The sequence below is a fragment of the Hypomesus nipponensis genome, chromosome 19, assembly GCF_054491055.1.
Source record: "Hypomesus nipponensis isolate SF chromosome 19, ASM5449105v1, whole genome shotgun sequence".
In the NCBI taxonomy this organism is placed as follows: domain Eukaryota; kingdom Metazoa; phylum Chordata; class Actinopteri; order Osmeriformes; family Osmeridae; genus Hypomesus; species Hypomesus nipponensis.
Window position 1 is genome coordinate 4020302 of NC_140379.1, and position 16933 is coordinate 4037234.

Genomic DNA, 16933 nt, shown 5'->3' on the forward strand with positions numbered 1-16933 from the left:
AATTTCTTAATTAAAAGTAGTTAACTTTTTTCATATCTGCAACTATGTTTTAATGTAACAGAAACCTCTAATCCTCTTTCATCTCTAGCTTTGATTGTGACTTTATAGTTTGCTTGTACTAGAATAGTAAAATCAAGAAAGTTCAGTCATGCATTTCCAACACTTTTATCATTAGCCTTATCACAGATACGTTATGAGCGTATATTTAGAGGGCTAGATTATACATCTGGCTATTGTGCCAACTAAAACAAATATGAACCGCCATCCTCCATCCATGAACTCCTGATTGCCTCCCATATCGTAACTGTTCTGGTTGGTTATTTCATTGGTTAGGTGGGACTTATTGTAATGACGTTGGCTCATTGGTTTGCTTTGGAAAAGCCATTCTCTCATTTGTGGAACTGGACTGTCTGATGGGCGTACACTGGTTTGCCCCCACTTTTCCCGTGTACCGCCCTTCAGATGAGAAAGTAAGCAGCCGTAGAGCCATCGTATCCTTTCTCGAATACAGAGTAATTTGACAACGCCTTCCGGAATATAGTGTGAGTTGAAGTTGCCTTGCCGCAATAGCTTCAGGTACGATGACTCCAAATATGTTTGAGGGAATGTGTTTTGCCCACTTACTGTTGATGATGTTACAGCGCGTCCATATATCCAACCAGTTAGCTAGCTAGCAACATTAGCACACCCTCGTTTTGTCATTTTGGGTCGAATAGATAGCCTGACTAGTCTTACTTGTCTTGTCTAGCCACATAAGTATCAGAACATATTAAGCCAACTGTTGGGTTTTATTCTACATATCTGGTTACAATTGTTTTAATACGGTTTGGGTAGCGACGAAGGGAGAATTAGCTTGCTAGCAGCTAGTTCCTTAGCTGACGTTGTTTCCAATGTAATCAGGCTGATTAGATTTAGTCATTCTAATTTATATATCATATCATCACTGTTCTTATATTGTTCGCGGCCTTACCCCGGCTGTGTCACTTTAACACCAAATGAATGTTTCTTTTATACTTGACATATTAGTCAAATACCTGTTAAATTTAACTGTAAGCTACATTTATACTACTAGAGAATCAATGGTTGTCATGTTCCAACGGGTTCAGTAAATTCTACTACAGTTAGTCTATGAAGATGGAGATGATCACAATTAGGTTAAGTACATGATATATAATATAATTCGCTATATTTAGAAAACGCTTGCACCAGGCATCTTTTTTTACGAAGTATCGATAGTTTGTGAGTGATTAAAATCGTTTCTGTTGGCAAATACATTGCATATTATTGACTTAAACAACTCCTGTCTCAGAATGCTTATATCACTGGTATACACCGCGGTTTTTGTTTATAGGAAGGAGGGCATTTCAAGTAATGTTCTACTGTTCTTCTGAATGAAGGGTGTGGCCCAGCCTTCAGACGTGAAGTGGAAATGTCTCAATATGAACTTTGTGTCAGATTTCAAGACAGACTTGAAAGGTTGGTAGCTTATTGTTAGCTAAACAAACGTCTCTTATGTCCATCTCCACTGGAGTGCTTAATCACTGTGTGATGGTGAACATTTGCTGACTTTACGTTTCAGGCAGTGCGGTTGTATGTCGCATCAACTCACTGTGCGTTATGATAATTAACTGTTTTATCAGGACAGAGACTGCTCAGGCCTCAGTGAACTGTGAAATCCGCAAGGTACATGACATGTCATCATCCTTTCGAGTGCGTGTGAGGATCACTTATGTTGTTTACTGGTGTGAGCCTTGTTGAAATAGAATAAGGAAGAGGCACTCCTCAAATTCCAACCTCATTACATAGGCTCTCTGTCGGATAGAGGGGGGGGGGGGGGGAGACAGCCTCCCGGTTGTAGCCTAGCCTGTCAACAGCTAGACTAATTTTATTGTTTTAAGTGTTATGCAACAGTGCACTCAAACGCTCCTTAGTCAAACTTATTAAGCAATCCCTTTAAAAAGTATGGGTAAAGAATTGTATGTTACCAACATTAGGTTTTTCTTTCTTATTCCCCCCCTCCACCTCCATCTGTTTTCCATCATTCTCTGTCCTTCCCCAACCACACTGGGAGTCCCGCATGCCAGGAGAGGAGAGACAAAACGGAGGGGGGATGGAGTGAAAGAGAATCACATGTACAAATGTCATAGAGAGAGGAAGATAATTACATAATAGAAGGAAAAAGAATAGGAGAGAAGACGGAAGAAGGGGGGGGTGTAGGCGTCTGTCTCGTGGGATTGCAGAGTTAGGACATTCTAAGTATAGCCTACACTCATGGGTCCTGTTGTGTAGTAAAGTAATGACTATTCTCAATATCTCCCCCTTTCAATTGTTCAGACAGGACTGGAGAAGATTTAGGCCAACGCCTACCAGCTAACATCTTTGGACGCATGCTTGAAATGGAAGCGTGTCATTTTGTTATGGTGTAAACGGAGTCTGGCGGTGCCTGTCGTAGGACGTGTAGTTGTGCGAGACGAGTTGCAGTCTTTTTTTGAAGAATCAAATGAAATCTTTCTTACTTTTGCAAAGTGTAAGAGTCCTCACAACACCGTCACCTCACTTTATCCTGAGACTTAATGCCTTCGTTTTTGCTTATTGTTAGCAAAAAAGCCTTTTATGGTGCCAGCTAATATGACTTCAGCCTCTGAAGGTGTGTGCTGATTAGCGAGTGTATGCGTTTGTTATGGGTGTGTCTGGACCAGTATAGCAGACAAAGTGAATAAGAGTATCAGTCCGCTGTTATTACTGGCCCGTGGCCATCTGTTGTGTTGGAGGATTAGCGGTTTGGAAAAGGAGAAAGGCATTGACTCGGCCATACATTAAGATACTCTTGTCTTAACCTCCATCCCCCACCATCCTTACTGTGTTTGCATGCTCTTATTACTCCTGTCAAGGCAATAGCATTACCAAAATCAGTGGATTTAAATTTTGTCAAGGCCTGGACAAGGTGCTGGAAGTTTTCCACACTCCAAATAGAAATTCAATTGAGACCTTGTGACTGGATAAGGCCACTGCAGTGAGCTGAATCCACTGTCATGTTTGTGGAACCATCCCTGGACTGTTCTAGCCTTGAGGTTATGGAGCATTACTCTGCTGAAGAACTCCATTAGCAAATGCATTATGCAGCAATACTGCCATGAAACCATGCCCCCGATTGGCAATAATGTTCTGATATCCAGTGGCATTCAAACCTTTCTCCACGTTTGTTTAGGGGCTGATGTTAGCCCCACCGCATTACAGTACTAGCCTGGGACCCAGACGAATCGCAGCTCATGTTTATTTGCTCTGGTGAATTGTCTGGCCACCCTTTCATTCAAACAGATTTCCCCCCGACATGAAAAGTGACGGGCCAATCACAACCGTCAGAAGTTTGATGCAACTTGCGACATTCATACTTGCAAATGTAACTTTGAATTTGGAAAGTATTGACCTTGATTACTATGGATTTATCTGATTATATTTGTCAGTCATTAATTAAATACGTCTAAAAGCGGAGGAACATTCAATAACACCATTATTATCCTTGTACATTTACTGCTTGAATGTTATGAGAGTTTTTCCCCCATAGTATCATCAGTCTAGACGGAATGTGCCTCCACTACTCAGGACAGATTCCCTGCTCTGATTTAGTTTGCAATAACGAGTCTGTAATCACCATTAGTATCATATTACTACCATCAAGACTGACCTTTACATACTTATTTATGTCATCCCCCCATCAAGGTTGTGTTATGACCATTGGATTAGTGTGTTAGCATATTACTGTGGGTTTATGACTTAGAGGGTGTAATGGAGGACGAGCAGATAGGAAACAACCCAGTGGATCAGAGTCCGGAGAGGGCGGGCTGTGGAACAAAGACCCAGATCCTGAGGGGTTTGATCCTGCCTCGGTCTTGGCTGTGTGCTTGAAAGTTGTTGTCTTCCTGAAGGGTGAACCATTGGCCCTGTCTGAGGTCGTGTGCACTCGTGCAATTTTTCTCCCAGGTTCTCTTTGGTTCCCCGTTCATCATTCCCTTAATCCAGACCAGTCCTGCCCTGCGGTACTAAAGCATTCCCATCGCATGATGCTCTCCACCAACCAATCAACTTTGTTCATTGGGGGGGGGGGGGGGTTGTACTTGAAGTTCACTCACATTGGAAATATTCTCTGCGGCTGAAGGAGTCTCATTTTACAGCAAAATGCTTGAAGAAACAGTGCCACAGAATACAACATAAAAAGAAAAAACGCACACTGTGTCTGTGTGTCCACAGAGTGGAGATCATGTGTAGTGCTCAGCTGGAGAATCTGGAGTCTATGAGGGCGCTTGTTTGAATTACAGTGCAGGACCGGGTTAGGTCCTTTTGTCCTGCCTTCTGACAGGTGACACTTAATCACACATGCGTCTGACGACTCGCTTTACAGAACATTGCTTCGATCCTGTTGGTAATCCTATTCATCTGTCTAGAGCTGTCAATTGAATTGCGCAAATATTTGTCAAACTCAATCTGTCTGCCACCTCACGAAACAGGCTCTGACCTCTGAGAAAGGCCCTCTCTTGTCCCAGCTGTGGATGACTGTGTGTGTGTGTGTGTGTGTGTGTGTACTGTCCTATTTACAACCATAGCTGTGACCTAAAGCCTCCATGTCTCAGACTGTAAAAAGGAAATCGTCTTGTCGGAAATACATGACATAGCAATCACGTTACGGACCAAAACGTAACGTGCTTGTCTCTCTTGTGTCTCTGTCTGTCCTGTGTGTGTGTTGGCAGGTGGCCCCCCCTGTCCGTGCACCCTGAGCCTGAGAGACTGAGCCCTGCAGCTGCGTCTTCAGACGGGACCATGGCGCTGTCCTTCAAGAAAGACCTGGACAAGTACAAGGAGATCGACGAGGATGAGATCCTCAACAAGCTCTCCGAGGAGGAACTCAAACAGCTGGAGACGGCCCTAGAGGAGATGGATCCTGAGGTGGGGGTTGGAGGAGGTGGAGCAGGATGTGGAGGAGAGAAAGGGGAGGGGAAGGGATGGGGGGGGGAGAAAGAGGGAGGTCTAGCAGGATGAGGGAAGGAGCAGGAGGGAGGAGGAGCGGGATGGTGGTAGACAGTTGGACATATGCCAGTGAATGAAGACACAGCATTCAACCTCAAACTCAACCCTCTCCTGCTAAACGTTCACACGACCAAGTGTTCATTCGTGAGCAGTGTTTTAGACAGATGGAAGTCCTGTCCTGTCCAGGCTTCCCCTTCTGTCTCCCTCCTATTTGTATTGCTTGGGTGAAAGTCATACGTCTGTTTTTTTACGAGAAGCAGTACTAAGTAATGAATGGTGCGTCTCCCATCCCAGAATGCCCTCCTGCCAGCCAGTATGCGCCAGAAGGATCAGACCAACAAGCAAACAACCGGGACGTTCAACAGAGAGCGCCTCCTCAACTACCTGGAGAAGGAGGCGCTGGAGTACAAGGACCGAGAGGATATCCTCCCCTTCACCGGCGAGAGAAAAGGTGTGTGTGTGTGTGTGTAGGTGTGTGTGTAGGTGTGTGCTCACCCAGGGAGCCGACAGTTGGGCAGTACGGTGGGAACAGGGTGTAGCTGTTTGTGCTCTCAGTTTGGGTATCATTGATGATAAGTATCAGTTGTGTGTTGTATTCTAGGTGAGGATTGGATTTCAGACTGAAAGAAGGAAGGGGGAGAGAGGGAGAGATATAGAGGGAGGGGGAGGACGCTACAGATGTCAAGTTGTTCACTTATTCATCCAGCTTGGCTCTCAGTTACACACATTACATACAGCACTAGCACAGAACATACAGCACTAGCACAGCGTGTACAACGCTAGCACAGGCCGACCCTGTTATAAAGAAAATGATTTGGAGACTCTTCACATTCATCCAGCTGTTATTCGAGGGTTTTGAAAGAGCATTTATCGGCCCGATTAATCGGCCTCCTGATAAATCGGTTGACATTTCCTTTGTGACGTGAAGCAGTGTTTCCCTTTAATTACCTAAATGGTGGCGGCCAGCCATAGTGTCATTTGTCCTGCGTCTCAATTTTTCTCTCAAAGTTTACCCGATTGATGCATTTAACAAAAAAATTGTCAAATCTTCTTCTGGGGGAGCAAGCCCCCGGACCCTCGAAGGTCAGAGGTTCACCTCCCCATAGTCTGACTAAATCCTGGGAGAAACACTGACGTGTCAAAAGTGGTTTAAAAAACAATTTCTGCTGTGATTCTTTTTGAAACACAGCTGGGTGGAAACAGAGACCCGGTTATAGAACTCAAGACATCTTAGTCCCGAGAGATACAAACACATTGAAGAGGATCTCTGGTCATTACACATTTTTTTCAGCAGGAATCTGGTAGCGTCTGTATATTTTAGAACTTGGGAACCACAAATCACAGTGGTGGTTTTGTGGAATGTACAAGATTATTTATTTGTATTACTACTGGCCACTACTGATAAATAGTTTGAGCCACACTCCTCAACTGCTAATCCAGCCTTGGTTAGACTTGTGTAAACCTCTTCAGCATGGTAAATTCTGCGGTGATAGAAAGTCAATTTAGTTAAGATAGGCGTTTTCAGTTCACACCAAGGTCAGATGAGTGTAGATCCCATGGTATTCTCTGGTAAATTTGCGGTACAGTTAAAGATGAGTGTGTATATTTTATTTTGTCATCTGGTGTTACTCAATGGGTGAAGTTAGTTGAGGTCTACTCGGCTGTTTATACCATGGGTGAAGCTTGGCTGGTTGCCTACTCTGTCAGACCTGACTTTGAGAGTTTAGTTTGGTTTTAGGTGTTGTTTTGTGGGCATAAGTGAAGCCCTCTGTACCATTGCTTGTAAAAAAAGGAGACATAAATATGATTGGATAAACAGTGCCCTTTTGAAACTTTTCATTGGGTTAGGAGTTGCTGAAAGCCTCTGTTGTCATGGGCGTTGTCATGGCTCAACCCAGGGTTTTTTCTCTCTCTCGCTCCGGCTCTCTTTCTCAGTCATGCTTCTTTTCACTTAAGTTTCTAAATGTAGCCTTTACCTCGAGTGCTCTGCTTGTCCTCAGCTTGGATTTACACTTTCTGCTGTTTAAGGATGATATGAACCACTCATGATCTGGCAAGCTAAAAAAAAAAACATTTGACACTATTTATTCTTTATTTTGCAACTTTCTTTATTCCCCTGACATGAAATGTGACTGTGTATTCTGGGTAATTCCTAGGCAGTTTAGTCTTGAGGGATTTCCACAGGATGCAGGGTAATGGCTGTATTTACTGTTCACAAGCTTTACGGAAGTGCCAAGGCTCTTAGAGAAGAGCACTGTTTGAGTGTTCTGGCTGACGGGGAAGGGGGGGGGGAGAGGGTCAGAGGAGAAAGAGTGCGATGAAGAGAGAGGGTCAGAGGGGGAGAAAGAGGGTGATGGAGAGAGACGAGGGAGAGAGAGGAGCAGAGGAAGGGAGACAGAGAAAAGAGAGAGCAGTGGGACATACTGAGGGGACGGAAGTTGATGAAAACAGTTTTTTTTTTTTTCTGTGTGAGGCGGGTGGGGAACATGCAGTCTGAACTGGGGGTCGGGTTGGGGGCCATTAAGATTGGTCAAGGGTATGTGTGGACTGGGAAGAGAGGAAGGCGTGCTGTAAAGGAAGTTGCTGGTCTGCGGCCCAGCAGCGCTGGTGTGGTTTCCACTCTATTCTTTATTCCACGACTTCCTTCGGTCTTACCTCTCGCTGTGTGGGCTACCACAACCATGCCCCCTGGGGCCGTCAGACTGAAACACAGGGACAGAGAGAGATGTGGACACATCAGGAGCTGTTGTCTTTTGAAACTTCAGGGGATCGGAAGGCAAAGTGACATTCTCAGATGGAGGAGGGAGAGAGGGGGAGAGAGAGAGAGGGGGAGAGAGAGAGAGGGGGAGAGAGAGAGGGGGAGAGAGAGAGGGGGAGGAGAGAGAGAGGGAGAGAGAGAGAGAGAGAGAGAGAGGAGGAGAGAATAATCAGATGGAAGACTGGAAAGAGGTCCAAACAAGGCAGCATATGTCAGTCAATTATTCCCAAGAATCACTAGCAAATAGTTTGTACTGTGACAAAACGGTACTGAGAAAAAACAAGCCAAGCTGGCTAACTCTAGCTAACCTGTGCAATGTGTCAGTAGAAGCACCGCTTTATAAACACACATCCTGCGGCTGCTGCTGTCTTACTACGTCTTTCTCTCTGCAGGTAAAGCGTTTGTTCCCAAGCAGAAGACCTCGGAGATGCGCTCAGAGGAAGTCACAACCCTCGACCCGGAACTAGAGGAAGCCCTGTCCAGCGCCACAGACACTGAGCTGTGTGACCTAGCAGGTGAGGGGGGGGGGGGCCTCGGGAAAGGGATGTGGGTGTGGGGAGGGGGCATAAATGGAGAGAAAGGTAACAGTTTACGTCTTCAAACAGATTGTCTGTGTTTCTAAAGCAGCCACAGTGACACCCACACCGGGTGTTTTGTGAGTGTGTCTCCTCCAACTGTCCTCTCTCTCTCTCTCTCCGGGGGCAGGAGAACACTAGCTCTTCTCACTCTCTGTGTTTCATTCCCATGGCTTTGGAGGTGTGTGTGTGTGTGTGTGTGTGGAGCGTGAGAGAGCTTACTCTGCAGAAGGATAGCCTGTCTCCTGCTTTTGTCTCCCGAGGACGCTTTTGTTCCCCAGCAGTGAATGACTCGTGGAGAGATGCGTCTGGTTGAGATTTATGTGCATCCCTAATCCGTCCATGTCACACACAAACAAACACATGACTCGTCTTCTGTGTGTGTGTGCGCTCTGGTTACAGCAATCCTTGGGGTACACACACTGGTGACCAGCACTCAGACATACGATGGGACCAGCAGCAAAGAGGGATTCAACAGTGAGTGCACAACTCGAGTCGCTCGATGCAACATCTCTGAGGTAGCTCCAGTGTTGTAACTGCTGGTTGTGGTTGAACGCCTTCCAGATGTGATCAAAGGAGAGAAGATGAACCCGGTGTTCGACGAGCCCCCCAACCCCACTAACGTTGAAGACACCCTGCAGAGGATAAAGAGCGACGACAGCTCTCTAACGGATGTTAACCTCAACAACATCAAGGTACGCAAACGCACACCTTTTCAGAACCGTGTGACTCTTGGGTCCAACAGCTGTGATATGACTCTTTCCTGTTTTTTTGTTTGTTCGTTTTTCTCTCCAGAACATTCCCATTCCCACACTGAAGGACTTTGCCAAGGCTATGGAAAACAACACTCACGTCAAGAAGTTTAGTCTGGCGGCCACCAGGAGTAACGACCCCATCGCTGTGGTGTGTTCTCTCTGTTCCGTTCTCTCTGTTCCGTTCTCTGTTCCGTTGAGGTTATCTGGAACGTGGAGAGACAGATGCTTTGTGTTGAAGGAAGGTTATCTCAACCAAGAGCTAACAGACTACCTCTTCCCCCTCCAGGCCTTCAGTGAGATGTTGAGGAGGAACAAGACCTTGCGGTGTCTGAACCTCGAGTCCAACTTCATCACTGGAGCCGGCGTGCAGGCCTTGGTGGACGCCCTGAGAGATAACGACACACTCATAGAGATCAAGATAGACAACCAGGTAACACACACACACACACCCTCACACACATTCACAAGCATGCAGGCACACACCCATGCACAGACTGACCTCTGGGCAGATCTTGACCGGTGTCGTTTTTCCCCCCCTCAGAGGCAGCAGTTGGGTACAACGGTAGAGATGGAGATCGCTAAGATGTTAGAGGAGAACCATAGCATAGTGAAGTTTGGCTACCATTTCACCCAGCAAGGACCACGATCTAGGGCCGCTGGAGCCATCACCAAGAACAACGATCTGGGTGAGACACGCTCTCCATGAAAGCCTTGCTCATCCTGTTCTCCAATCTACAGGTCGTTTCTGTGGCAAATCCACTCAGCTTTGGGTGTTTTTTTTTTTTGTATTACATATCTGGCTATTCCTTTCTTCCCTTGACCCCACTCTCTGTCTGCTTCCATTCTGAAGCTGTGGCCTTCTTCTTCTGTTACACCGGCTGGTGGAGTGTTCAACCGGGCTAGCTCTCCACACTGGCCATGTGACTACCCAGCCAAGGCCTCAGATTCTATGTCTCTCTCTGTGTCTCTCTCTCTGTGTCTCTCTCTGTGTCTCTCTCTGTGTCTCTCTCTGTGTCTCTCTCTGTGTCTCTCTCTGTGTCTCTCTCTGTGTCTCTCTCTCTGTGTCTCTCTCTCTGTGTCTCTCTCTGTGTCTCTCTCTCTGTGTCTCTCTCTGTCTCTCTCTCTGTGTCTCTCTCTGTGTCTCTCTCTGAGCTCCGAGGTTCCTCAGAACGTAGTATCACAGGTCGGATGTGTGTTTGGTGCTAGGTTTCCTTGGATGCACTTGAGTGGTGTTAACTCCCAACAGTTTGGATGTGTTCCTGCACTTGCACTAACTGCATTAGAATGGGTCTGAAGGGTGTGAAGCAGGTTCACATTGCTGTTTTGGACACGATTAACAGGATTGAGATGGTTTTGTGTGTCAAGGATTTAGAGTCTCCCTTTCCCCCCCTTTTCTCACTCATGCACTCTCTCCTGCAGTGCGCAAGAGGCGAGTAGAGGGGGACTTGTAAGGATGGAGCCGATCCTCTCTCAGCCAATCCTGTCGTCTCATCTCACCATGTGGAATACTTTCAGCCAATCCCCTGGTCTCATCTCACGTGTGGAACCTTTGTCTTGTGCCAAACCACGGAGCAAGGCGCCCTCAACCAGAACCAACATTTGAGAAGAAGGGAAATAACTGGAAATGCCCTCTCCCATACATTCTTATTATTATTATTATGATATTGTCATGTTACAATTACAACTGTAAACCTTTTTGTTATTGTTTTTTGTCAGCTCATTCCAGCTGCTCTTTTTCTTTGAGCTTCTATACAACTATTCTTTCCTTTTTTTTTTCCCCTTATCTTATCTTTTTTTTTTTTACTATACTTTGAGCATGATGAACAGGACAAACATATGTGTACAGAACCAAGTAACCATTCACAGAAGGATACACATGTAACCGTGAACTAAACACGTAGTTTTTGCTATAACATCTACTGTAAAAAAAAAATGTTTTAAAGATTGTAGGGCCTTATGCTTCATATATGGCTAAATATAGAACTCCGTAGAACGAACAAGTCTTTTGTTTAACTTCCTGGGCTGGATAAATTGGAGCTGCTGCTCATGTCTGTCCACTGGTCTTTAGCATGACTTGCAGTGTTGCGGTTAGAGGTCAAACTAGTCTTGTTTAGCATTGGAGAGCACTATGAGACTGTAAGGTAGTCCACTAATGTAGAGCCGTCTGTCGAGTATGTCATTTCTGAGTATGCAGCCTACTGGCCTGGAATCTGACTAGGCAGCAACATCGTTGGAGGTGGACAACCCAGTTCTAAGGGCTAGCTGTTGGCATAGAGATGACAGTTGGCCCAACTGGCTGTTAGCTTCTTGATGGCATGCAGCTTTGTCCAATGCTAAATCAGGTGCTGGTTTTAAAACTGCGGTGGCATGAAGGAAGATGCAGCACTGGCAGTCTGTTAGCTCTGTGGTATAGATATTAACACAATGTAGGAACGACACACTTAGCAGAAATGCACACAATTTTAAAGTCTTAATACTTGTTTTTCTGTCAACTGCAGCTGTTATGATTTGGTTCAGACAGACTTTGGTTTTCCAACGGTTCATTTTCTTTGTTATTGGTAAAAGGGATAACGTTTAAAAAAAATGGGGGGGTTGAGAGAGAGTGGATTTGTACTTCGACTGCTCTCACGTTGAGGAGGTATTGACCAGCTTAACCACTGGGCTTCTCTTGTACTGAACCATGCCAAAGACTAACATATGCAGCATTTGAGTATATATACTGAACATTTTAAGTTCAGTTCCTTTACATATTAAAGTCGTTTGCTGACAGACTTAAAGGAGAACACCAATGGGTTATTTGCACATTTCACGTGCACCGTGTCATCGCTCTCTGTGTCGTGACGAGTACGTCTTTCCTTTCGGTGTGGCAGTTTAGGAAGATTTTCAGATGAATTGTTTATGGTTGGGGAAAAGAAAAGGCAGGCACCAGTATGCACATTTTACTTTTGTGTACACATGCCACAACTCCCTTCATGAATCACAAGAAATGAATTTAATGAGTTACCCACATCTGTTCCCAATTCAGAAGTTAAAGACTAGTCTGATGTAGACAGACAAACACTCAGTGCTCTGAAGCAGGGTCCAAAATATTGGCATACAGTGTGCTCAACTGGATTTACTTTCTTGAACACTAGTTTTCTGCAGAGAAGCACAGTTGGACCAATAAGACTGTTACACTGTGTGTATAAGCACTCTGTAATAAGAACTATGTCGGCACACTTGGTGTAATATAGATCACGTCAAGTTATTATTACACGCCATTACATTCTGTTTGATCTGTTTAGATTTAAAAAATAAATAAAAGCTAACTCGATAGTCTGGCTAAGCAAGGCTGTGGGACTAACTGTATATTATCATGCTTTTTCTCTTAAATCCTCTTGTGATGTGTCGTTATTCCGTTATGAAGCTTTCCTGGTGCGTAAAACCGCCAGAATTTTGCTCTGCTCTGGTATTGTGGTCTTTTGATGTGTATTAATATTATAACTATGATAGAGGGCCATCTCAGAGTTTCACACACGGAAAAAGACCGCTAAATATTAGCCAGTGTTGAGAATTTTTGTACCATTCCGCTCCAGGTCTGAACTAAAGAAGAGGAAATAAGATGTACTGTTATTAAACCACAAAACTTGCTAAAGGCACTGTTAAATATAAGACGTCCTTGAATAATAAATGTTTTTGCATACTCGATCCTGCCTCTTTACTCTGGACTGTATTCTGGCCATGTTTGTAGTTCTTGGATTGATACTTGTAGTTTCCTGAAAAACAGATGTACATAAAGAGGATGCACATTGGGTTTCATGTTGTGTTGTTGACAATACAAAACCAGTGAAAGAAGATATATACTATATATAGTATATACAATATGCTATTCTGTATTTTTTTTAAGTCAACAAGGCTCCAACTTTGTACATTCTATAGGCAACTGACCATTACTCTTGCAAGGTTGTCTATTGTTACTGCAAAACTGGGTGTGTTCACACTTGGCCAGTTATCAAGTATCTAAACAAAAGGCACTGATAAGGCCAGGCCTTATGGTTAGAATGATTCTGCAGGTGTTGTGTGTTTATTTAACCAAATATATCTAGTTTCTGTTTAGGAGATGACGTAATGTTCCTTCCTTGTTACAGTGCCAGAACTGCAGGGGCGAGCGCTGCTGTTACAAATGCTGCCTACGGCTTCTGAGCTGCGCTTCACAGCGGCCAGAGGGGAACTGAATGACTCATGCGTTGCCACTCCCTGAGAAGTGAGAGGGTAACCAGCTCATACAGCACCATCGATGTCATCAGTGGCTTTATCGTCATGTTCTGGGACCTTTATTCGAGTAGAATAATTTAGTTGAACGGTTTCCTGTGGACTAGATTAACCTTCTAACATTGTTGGGTCGACTGCCAGTAGGAATGAGACAATCTCCGATCTGATTTTAGATTATTTAAGATTAGTTAGAAAGTCTACCTACTCGTTGAACCAGATTTCACACAAAAACGCAATGAATGCAGCCGAAACGCTTGGAGATGTATTATGACTGACATCTGATAATTTGAGACGGCTAGACTTGATCAGGCCTAGTTAATATAATAATGGATTAAGTACCTGTTCACTATCATTGTTTTCAATATACGTGAGACACATTTGTCATAATGGCAATACTTACTGCTTTTTCACAATTGTAGTGATTCACGTGCAACACTTGATTTAATACAATAGCCTATTATAGTGTAACTCCGTGGCAAGGTTTTTGAATATGTACTGCGCGTACATATTCTACTGAACTGATTGCACCACCGGAGCAGATAACATTTCAAGGTGAACTTGAATCCATATCAACGGATGACGTAATCACCCAGACATGTGGCTGCACGAACATGACTTCTTTTGGGATAACTGTGTTTATATGTTTGAACCAAAACACAGTTAGCTGAACGAGAGGTCACTAAGGTATGCGTTTAAATCGGAGTATTAGCCAGAGCCTATAGGATAGAATAGTGTCAGAACTAAAGAAACAAAACAAAGTGAGCACGTTATGCATTGTGAGATGTGTGATGGCAAAGCGGAGCAATAAAACTATGCAATCTTGTAATTTAACATAAAAGTAGATCTAATGAATGTGTTTTTCAGTGCAAAACTCATGCCCTCAAGCATAATCCAACTTTTTAAAAGTATAAATTGACACAAATATATCACAATCTTAAACGAGGGGTTATCTTTACAAATGTGAAGTTAGAAAACTGTGTGTGTGTGTGTGTGGGGGGGGGGGGGGGGGGGGGACTGGAGAAAATCCTGTCTCAAACGTGGCTCAATAGCACCCTCCTGTGATTCCAGAAGCACATGTTCATAAACATCCACAAGAGGTCAGTGGTAATATGGTTAGGAATGTATTTTTTTATTCTCCGCAGTCCGTGGATGGATACAGAAAAACAGGGTGATCCATGGAATCCTACCACTATCCTATCTTTTTACATGGCCACACACACACATGCACACATGCACACACGCACACAACCTTACAGTCACACGATTTTCACGTCTACTGTCTGTCTCACGTTTCATTTCCAGCGTTCCACCTATGGCTTGATGTTCTTTCTCTCCCTTCTAGTATGGCACCAAGGTAAACAGCTGGGTTCAGGCCTTATAATCAACAGACAAATAATTTGAACAAAACACTAAAACATGGTCCTGAAGGCAAACCATGAGCCAGTCTGCTTGATAATAAAATAATAATAAACATATTCTTACACAATGCATAATTAATGGACCAAAGCTAATCTCCCTCTTTCTCTCTCAATCTTTCCCTCTCTGTCCCTCTTTCGCTTCCACTCTCCACATCTTTTTTTTCCCCCATATGTAAATGTTCTTGTGGACAGCATTACCCAAAGCGAGTGTACCCTAATTAAATTAATAAATCATAAATTCATCATGAAACTATGCAACCATACAACCTGTTTTCTGCAGGACTCAATATTTGCTCATGGCCATGGAGAATACATTCAAAGGTTTTGTGTGTGTGTGCGCGCGGTGTGTAGTGTGTGTATGTCTTTGTAAGCAGCACCTGTTGGTCTTTTTTTTCATCCTGTTTAATGAGGCTCCAAGATCTGACCCTTTAAACTCCATCAAATGAACAGCAGGGAGGCAGGTGGCTGAGTGGTTAGGGAATCGGGCTAGTAATCAGACGGTTGCCGGATCGATTGCTGGCCGTGCCAAATGACGTTGTGTCCTTGGGCAAGGCACTTCACCCTACTTGCCTCGGGGGAATGTCCCTGTACTTACTGTAAGTCGCTCTGGATATGAGTATCTGCCAAATTACTAAATGTAAATGTAAACAGCAGCCTTGCACTTCCATGAACATGATTCCAATCCCATCACTTGACCTTGTGTGAGCACTCCAGCTGTCTCAAACCAAACAGATGAACTTGTCATCTGCAGTCTTCTTTCTTCCCCCAGATAGATGATGCAACTAGAACCTACAGGACTCATCATCAGGACATCCCTGTGTTGTCTTCTAGAGATGGACAGAGGACATCTTTTAAACAATAACTCCCTTTGTTATCAGTTCACCATACACAAATAGATAGATATACTTTATTGCCACACAACAATGTTGGTGGTATTCTTTTGTCATAGGTAACTCAGTCCAGTAAGGAGGGGGGAGAATGGGGATAGAAAAAACATGTAGCAGACGCTCTTATCCAGAGCGACTTACAGTAAGTACAGGGACATTCCCCCCCAAGGCAAGTAGGGTGAATTGCCTTGCCCAAGGACACATCGTCATTTGGCACGGCCAAGAATCGATCTGGCAACCTTCAGATTACTAATCCGATTCCCTAGCCGCTCAGCCATCTTGACTCCCCTTCCCTATTTAAAATAGAAAATGTTCATGTCAGCTTTGGGAGTTCAGGAGTCTGATAGCAGAGGGGAAGAAGCTGTTATTGAGGTGGGTCGTTTCAACTCGCATAGATCTGTAGCGTCTTCCAGAAGGCAGAAGTTCAAAAAAGTAATGGCTTGGATGGGAGGAAGCTCTGATTATGTTTTTTGCACCATGTAAGCTACGCTCAGCATACAATGTAGAGGACTGATGGAAAGTCCTAACCAATAATGTAGGAGGCTTTGGTGACCACTCTCTCCAGTTTCATCTTTGTGCGACTGTCAGAACTTCCATACCAGACAGATATTGGTGCGTGATGACACTTTCTATGATGGCTTTATAGAAGAGCACCAAAAGGTGTTTGTTGACATTAAACTTTTTCAGTTGTCTGAGGAAATACAGTCTTTGTTGGGCTTTTTTAATAAGGTGGGAGGTGTTGATATCCAATTTCAATTGTTGGCTGATGTAAGAGCCCAGAAATGTAAAGGACTCTGTAAAGGTTATGGGCTGGTCAAATATATTTACCAAGGCTTTAGTGTTAGGCCTCATTCTTAAGTCCAAAACTATTTCCTTAGTATTTGAGGCGTTAAGATGGAGCTTGTTCTTCCTACACCAGTCTACAGCCCAGTTCACCTCCTTGATGTACTGAGACTCATCCTCATCTCTGATTAGGCCGATATAAATAAATACACCGCAGATATGTTAATGACCCTCTTAATGGACATTGGCCTATGTTATATGGGTTAGGTTCATGTTATCACATGAGGATGTAACAGCAGCCGAATTGCTCAAGTTGCTGGGCACATCTACGAGAACAGTCATAGCATGGCGCAGAATGTTCCAACTCATACCTGTATACAGTTGATCTTACATTCTTTAAAACTGACTTCCGTTTACTGTGATAATGATAATAGTAATATTAATGATCAAGGTTTCTGTGTAATCAGCTAAACGTTTCAAAAAC

General features: G+C 44.1%; 1 protein-coding gene and 1 long non-coding RNA gene across 4 annotated transcripts; one reads left to right on the plus strand and one right to left on the minus strand.

Moving 5' to 3' along the window:
• The first annotated feature begins 394 nt into the window (after positions 1-394).
• On the plus strand, positions 395-12795 carry tmod2 (tropomodulin 2). 3 transcript variants are annotated; one of them, XM_084682209.1, is made up of 10 exons: positions 395-542; positions 4746-4941; positions 5317-5473; positions 8173-8295; positions 8758-8832; positions 8920-9050; positions 9151-9258; positions 9397-9540; positions 9652-9796; positions 9961-12795. In XM_084682209.1, the coding sequence occupies exons 2-10, from the start codon at positions 4816-4818 to the stop codon at positions 10011-10013; spliced, it is 1062 nt and encodes a 353-aa protein (XP_084538335.1). In that variant the 5' UTR covers positions 395-542; positions 4746-4815; the 3' UTR covers positions 10014-12795. The 3 variants fall into 3 exon arrangements, with proteins under 3 accessions (XP_084538335.1, XP_084538334.1, XP_084538336.1); XM_084682208.1 differs by having other exon boundaries at positions 427-576; XM_084682210.1 differs by having other exon boundaries at positions 427-576; positions 10530-12795.
• On the minus strand, positions 7107-10015 carry LOC146246604 (uncharacterized). Its single transcript, XR_014732252.1, has 4 exons — positions 9610-10015; positions 9429-9495; positions 9208-9313; positions 7107-7724 (listed from the first exon to the last, which is right to left on the minus strand). It is a non-coding gene; the product is annotated as an uncharacterized LOC146246604 (long non-coding RNA).
• Positions 12796-16933: the final 4138 nt, after the last annotated feature.

Excerpts from the sequence above, each read along its gene's own strand:
- tmod2 (XM_084682209.1), top strand. The coding sequence starts at position 4,816 with ATGGCGCTGTCCTTCAAGAAAGACCTGGACAAGTACAAGGAGATCGAC. Across the intron at positions 4,942-5,316 it reads TAGAGGAGATGGATCCTGAG|AATGCCCTCCTGCCAGCCAG; the intron begins GTGGGGGTTGGA and ends CTCCCATCCCAG. Across the intron at positions 5,474-8,172 it reads CTTCACCGGCGAGAGAAAAG|GTAAAGCGTTTGTTCCCAAG; the intron begins GTGTGTGTGTGT and ends TTCTCTCTGCAG.